The sequence below is a fragment of the Aulostomus chinensis genome, chromosome 5 (assembly GCF_037954235.1).
Source record: "Aulostomus chinensis isolate RoL2024-O1b breed Wild chromosome 5, RoL_Achi_v1.0, whole genome shotgun sequence".
NCBI lineage: Eukaryota > Metazoa > Chordata > Actinopteri > Syngnathiformes > Aulostomidae > Aulostomus > Aulostomus chinensis.
In genome coordinates this window covers 15,613,206-15,620,074 of record NC_141324.1, presented here as the reverse complement: position 1 = coordinate 15,620,074, position 6,869 = coordinate 15,613,206, and the positions used below count along the sequence as shown (strand labels likewise).

Below are 6,869 nucleotides of genomic sequence, written 5' to 3'. Positions count from 1 at the left end.
TGGGCAGCAGAGGAGCTTAGGTGCTGTGGCTGTGTGTCTCCATGGTGTCCTGGGATGTCGCATTTTCAACATTGCAAGATAAAACAAACTTGAGTTTAGAGAAGAGGAGGTGGGAAAACTGAATAAAAGATTCTATTGAGCTGCATTATGGGACATGTAGTATCCAGAACACTGATGTATTCAAGGGACAAGTCATAACTTTATCTGCTGCCTCATTTTTTAAATGAATCTCTTGCATTTTTCCTGAAGACAGAGATACTGTGAAAGTAGCTGTCGCTACAGTGGCTGCCTGGTTCCAGTGATCACTCTAACTGTGTCACTTCTGCTTCATGGCTGTTAATTATATGTTAGATATCTATTAACCGGAGAGATCTTCTACTTCCTTCTTCCTTCATCTGTTATAGGGAATTGTACTGTGTGTGTGCGTGTGTGTGTGTCTACCTTTCACTGACCCCTGTGTGAAGTTCAAAGCAGAGGGGTGGGTATTCTTGTCTCTGCACTAGACCTCAACAAAAGAACAGTCTGTGTTTTTGCTCAGTCAGACGATGACCGGTCAATTCTAAAGCACCCATGGGAGTTCACGCCTGATGTTCCTCGATCAGTGTCCAGCTCCCTCTTGTGGTTATGAAAGTAATTGCAACAACAACAAAAAACAAAAAAAAACAACAACAAATCAGCCTCTATAATTAGGAAGTTCCTTGAGAGGCGTCCATTCATCCATTTTCTCTTGCTCAAAGACACTTCAACATGGTCACCGGGGGAAGTGAGGATTGAACCAGCAACCCTTCGGTCGCTAGATAGCCACTCTATCTCTGAGCCACGCCCCCCCTCCTTTAGAGAAGCTTTAATTGAAAATAAAACATAAAGCTGAGATACAAAAACGTGTATTTCTGTGCAAATAATGGTATTCAGGACCACACACAACAACGTTAGCACTCAATTATATAATGCCATTTAATAGAGGTACTCCAAAGATTGATGGTTATTATAACAGCAGTGTTTTAGCAACTGCAAAAACTCAGCAGGCATCAGTCAAAATGAGAAGGCTCTGTTCTGGCTGAGATCCGGCCTGCGACTCTACTCTAACAACAGGAAACAGCTGAACTCAGCATCCAGCCAAAGTCACGTAAATACTGTACATACATCGTATTCACAGCATTGTCACACACACAAAAAAAGCAACACACTTGAAACACAGTTGGGAATGAACCCACCCGTCCCCCCCGCCCCCCTTTGCCCAAACCAAACTGGTACCTTCAGGATGATTATTTACACTATTTACAAATGATACAGCTCCTTTTTAAAATGCAAACAAAACCGAAAAGACAAAAAAAGGTTCTTGTGCTTTTTTCCTTATTACTGCACAGTATAATGACAAGAAAGGAAAAGAGTGAGTACATTCATTCACGCAGGATACTGTATTTTCAAGGTCCTCCAGTATGGCAGTCGGTTGGCAATGGCAGAGAGACAATCACTATAAAACAAGACAAAACGAGATACACGGTGCCCCCCCCCCCCCCCCCCCCACGTTTGAAGGTTGGTTTACGATCGAAATCATCGTGACACGTCGACTACAGAGGAATAAACACAGCTGTCGTATCATGTGAGCGTAATCATAAAGTCTGTATTCACTCATTCATATCGTCGCCTTCTTCTAATCACCGAGCCTTTTTTTTTTATTTTTTCAGAAAAAAACAAAAAAAATGGAGACAAAACATCATAAGGAGTTGATTTAAGCAAAAAAAAAAAAAAAAAACCTGTCAAAAAAACGACTTGAGCAATCATTTGAAGAAGGTGAGGATAATTCCAACGCGCGGCGTCACGATGTGACGCTCACGTACAAAACCTCAAATTCTGTGGAGGGAGCGACAGTGCAAACCAACATCTAAAAGAAAACATTCAGCGTGTAAAAGGTCAAAGGCATACGATTCACAAGTATACTGCAGTTAGTGAGTTTTTCAACACGACAGTACACGATAAATGTTGCACTGCTGACTTGAAATGGACTTCATGGCACTTTAACACAAGTTTTTTTGTTTTTTGCTTCAGTTATCAGGCATAAGGAAATCACTCATAAGTAGGTTTTGGCACATAGACGTGGGTTAAAAAAAAAAAAAACGAAGAAAAGAAGCGGAAAACATTTCAATCTTGGAGCAGGCTGATATGATACACACGCTTGCCGATTTATTAGGTACACCCAGATAAGGCCTTTGCAGACCTGTGATGCGTCCTCCCTTTATGACAGTTCAACAGCAGCAGAAATTACAGCCTCTAAAAATGACTATGAATATAAATCAACACCTCTCAAATCAACTCAGTAAAACTGATTGTCATGAAGGGAGGGGGTTTATTGCAGGGCTGTTTTATTATACTGCATGAGTTTTATGTAGGAGGACCTAATAAATTGGCGACTGAGTGTATGAAAACAGATTTTCGTACATTCATATTAATAATGGCATGATACAGGTTTTATTTCTTGTTTTCAAGCTGATGTATGACAGGTGGCAATTACCTACCACTTTTGGAGTTTGTTAGATTATAATTTTAGCTCAATTAAAGTGGACTATGTACAGATAAACTATATATTGCTGCTCGCAACAAGCTCAGCAAAAGCCAGCGTTCATTCGTTAACGACTGACCTCGAGGGACAACTCTGGTCTGTACCTACAAACCATATAATTTCCCACAACCGCACCTCATTTCATACTTACTTTTTTTGCGTTCTCCACCTTGCCTCCTTTTTCTTACGACTTCTGTCTTCTCGCTAACACGCTCTTGTTGTGTTGATCTAATGGGTGACCATTTCATGGTGCTGGACACTTTGATGGTTTGGGATATACAGTCCCATCTGGCTGCAAGGAACACTTCCATTACCCCTATTGGCTTCGAGTTAAGCTCCGGGGGGTTTCAGTCATCACCACTGTAACTGTCACTTGGTTCTGTATCACGTCTGGGGGACCTTCACCCACTGCAGGCTTAAGGGGAAATGTTACCCAATAAAAGTCGACTGCCTTCTATAATGCGGCATTAATGAATGTGCATGTAGAAAACCTTAAAGTGACAGAGAAGGACAAGGCGTTCACATATTGCAGTGCATTTACTTTACATTTCCTAGAACACTTCGGTTTCTTACGACCCTTCGACTTTCCCCTCAGTCCGGCGCTCCGCTGCGATCTTTCCAGATGTCCTTGTGGAATTATTGGTCATTAAAGAGTACATGGGGTGGAAGGGATGAAAGGAGCGATGGACGGCTGAGACGCAGGCAACGTCATTACAGAGAGCATGCAGCTGGCAGAAATAGTGCTGACATTCCAGTCCTGCACTCTTCTCTCCAAAGACATAAGTTATGTTCCCATATCCCTACGAGACAAGTTCGACTGCTGTTTGGCACACATGTCGTACTTCCCATATACAAGGGATGCAAAATACACATCTGTACAATGACATGTATGTGCGCAGCGAGGATGAGGAGAGAGATAAAGAAACAGTGGGGGGGTTTTGCATCGTCTCCTCTATTACAGTCCTGTTTATAGTCAGAATGACTAGTTTTTGCCTTAAGATGTTCAGGACAGAATCCCTTCAAGAATTTGCAATTTCACATCAAGTGCCATGTTTGCAACAGGTAATATAGCGGAGAAGAAATGGGTGGCAGTCTTCTTAATGATATCCAAGAGAGAAGAAGCATCCCAGTCCTACAGTATAGACGTGTTTGATTGGCTCTGCTGCCACAATTAGTCTGCACCAAGAAAGCAGCTTCTAAGTGCCATGCCCATCTATGTCTCTGTCCACATCTTTCTTTTCTTCCTTTCTTTTCCTCTCCATCCCCTCTCCTCTCCTCCCTCTCCCTGCTGCCGCGGAGTAGAAGGAGAGAGAGGCAACTCTGCAATGCAGACACAGCAACAACCTCAGTCCATCGGACCAATTAGTGCGAGCCAGGATATGAGCGGCAGACCCAGCAGCCAGTCATAAAGACAGACTCATTGAGGGGTAAAAAGGGGGGTTGCCTGAGAGACTGACAGAGGAGATCAGAGGGGTTGAATGACAATGAAAGGAAAAAATGTGGGGAAAAGAGACAAGAAGGGAGTGGGGAATGGAGAAGAGAGGTCTATGCAAACAAAAGCAAGAGCTCTGGACATGGAGAGACTCCTGTCCCCCCTCACTTCCTCAGCAGTCACTGGCCAGTCTGAGTCCTGTCGCTGCAGTTCTTCTTATTCATCAGCTGGCTGAGATCCACCAGCTCGCCCAGCTCCCCTCGCTCCAGCGCCCCTCTCAACAAAGCCCTACTGAGCCCAGGGGTGTGCTGCTGGGACACATATGCCTGAGCACTGGGCGCAGGCATGGAGGGTGGAGGCAGGGGGACGGGGACCATGCCGTGGCTGCTGAGGATGTATCCTTCCTGGGCTGGCCAGCGCAAGGGCAAGGGCTCGCCGTACTCCACTGGAGCGCTGGGTGCTGAGACCACCCTCCGGCGCTCAGGTGAGTCCTGGGGTGTCATGGGGTACACATATTCTCCTGCGGACTTCCTTAGGGGAGCTTTGGGAGTACCCTTCCCTCTTTTTTCTTGCTTGCTCAAGCAGACGTAGTGCTGACGCGGTGTGTCACTCCCCCGGCCCTCGCCATTGTGTCTCCCACCTCCCCCTTGCTGGAACAGTCTGGTGGTCAGATAAACTGAGGGTGGCATACGACAGGGGGAACCTAGACCTACTGAACCTCCACCTAAGTAGGTCTGGCTGGTGTCCCATCCTCCTGAGTTGGAGTCCGACAGTCGTAGGCCTCTGCGTTTCTGCTGGGGTGTGTGTTCCGGGGTGGGCAGGAAACCAGGGTCGAGCTCTCCTGACTTCACCCAGCCATTGGGCATAACGAACAGGGTCTCCCCACTCTGTGTACAGGGGCGCTCCCCACCTCCCTGCCGCGTCACGCTGAGCACAGAGCCTCCCATCCCACCACCGTTACTCAGCAGGCCTCTTTCACGCCGCTGGATAGAGGACTGGGGGGTGTTGCCGTGGCGACGGTTAGTTGGCTTGTGGGCCATGATCCAGCAGACAGCCAGGCCAGAGAGCGCCGCCCCAATGGTGAATGCAGAGACTGCAGACGCCACCAGGAGATTGAGGGAGACGAGACTCTCTGGTTCAATAAGGAGGCTCTGCTGCAGAATTCCTACAGATCAGGAGACACAAGGGTGAAGAATTGTGAACTCAAGTGCTAGTCAGCCACTCACGGCAATAAATCAGTCATAGAAGCCTCACAATTGGCCCTAAGATGCTGAAGTTTAACAGGAGCTTCTCTCCAGTCTGGCCTTGAGGCTCCACAGGCTCCAGGTTCAGAGAAGCCTGCACTTGTCATCAGCACGGCACAGACCACAGCAGCTGACTCTCCTTTTCTTCTCTTCTCACACTTTCCATTTTGCAGCCTGGTCAGAGAGTCTCTCCGTGCAGCATACCATTACTTCAGTGTTTCCACCCAGCTCTAATCACTAACATCTGCAGACACAGCAGCACATGCCTGTCTCTGGTTCAGCTCGCCTGTGTTCACCGCTCAGATTAGAGTCCGTCAAGACTGCTGCCTGGCATTGCCGGCCTCCGGTGCTATCAGTTTCTGAGATTAGAATGAAAAGCTACAAGCCCATATATCAGTTTAAAAGGGACGAACGTGATGAAAGCTAGGAATGTGCCATGTGCTCTTTTTCCTTTGGAAATTTCAGATCCAAGCTAGCGACTGTGAAACCAAAACAGGGGAAACACTTCAGAAAGTTTCTCCTGAAAAGGAAATTATTTTTTGCGGTTTCCACTGAGTTGGTGACTTTCGGAGCGAGGTTCAAAGACGCCCTCTTGGGTGCTGCTGCAATGACATCTCAGTCCTTCCACAGAAGTGACATCAGTGTTTTAGGCGAAGCTTTTTCCAGCATGCTCGCTGGCTACCCCCGGTCGCTCCCCTGTCAGATTTTCATTTCAGACTTGAGGACAGAACAAAGCCTCGTATGCAGTCGGATATCACATTGATGTTGTTCCTCTCCAGCAGTCCTGTGATGTTACCAGCAGTTAGACCTCTTCCATGTCCTCTCTAATTAAGCTCTCTCTCTTGAAACCTGTTTTGCTGCCACCTGATCCAGTGCTGACAAACACTCTAAAACACACAGCTGGTAATATCATAATATCAGATCTTGCTGACCTGGATGGCGCCTCTGATGTTATGTGTCAAATTACAATCAATTATCTTTCAAACATCCCGCTTTATCGGTGTTTTTCAGAACAAAATGTTCAGTCATAAGAAGTAGGTGAGTGTAATATGAGATTCAGCCACTAGGTGGAGACGGCCCTTAGTCCATAGCATAGAGCCAGAAGCATCCATGTCATAGTGCTGCAACCTACCATCACAGTCTCCTAGATGGGAGGTGGTGTTTCCATATTCCACGTCTTGTTGAAAAGGGAGCCTGCAGTCACAGAGAAACCACACAGCAGCACATTACACAAGGACAACATCCAGATATTTTGTATTATAGTGAGATATAACAGCACCACCAGTTCACTGTAGTCCAACTTCGCACTGGTGGGAAAAAAGGATTTAAAAATATATATACATAAAAATGTATGAATAGATTTTTAAATACAAGCAGCGTTTCTGATGCTGAACATTAAAGTGGTAATTTGTTGATTGCAGTCGATTGAATTACTATTATACATATTGATGCGTCATCATGTGTAATGGGATACACTTTTGATGCTCTTATTGATTTTGTGTTTTCACTTGCCAGCCCTCAGGGAGATCAGGGGTCAGGGTTGGTCAGACAGGTGGTGACAGGGCAGTGGTAAACCTCTCTCTGATGACCATGGAAGTATTTTGTTGCATATGAAAGCAACATGAGATGGTAC

General features: G+C 46.0%; 1 protein-coding gene across 1 annotated transcript in view; it reads right to left on the bottom strand.

Moving 5' to 3' along the window:
• Window positions 1-1,738: 1,738 nt before the first annotated feature.
• The window catches only part of LOC147261424 (semaphorin-6B-like), a 35,629-nt gene continuing 30,498 nt past the window's right edge, over window positions 1,739-6,869 (bottom strand). The window contains exons 17-18 of the mRNA XM_086203430.1: window positions 6,369-6,430; window positions 1,739-5,157 (exon numbers count right to left, since the gene is read on the bottom strand). Of these exons, the coding sequence (XP_086059556.1) occupies window positions 4,172-5,157; window positions 6,369-6,430 (1,048 nt within the window). The 3' untranslated portion in view covers window positions 1,739-4,171. The remainder of the gene's footprint in view (window positions 5,158-6,368; window positions 6,431-6,869) is intronic.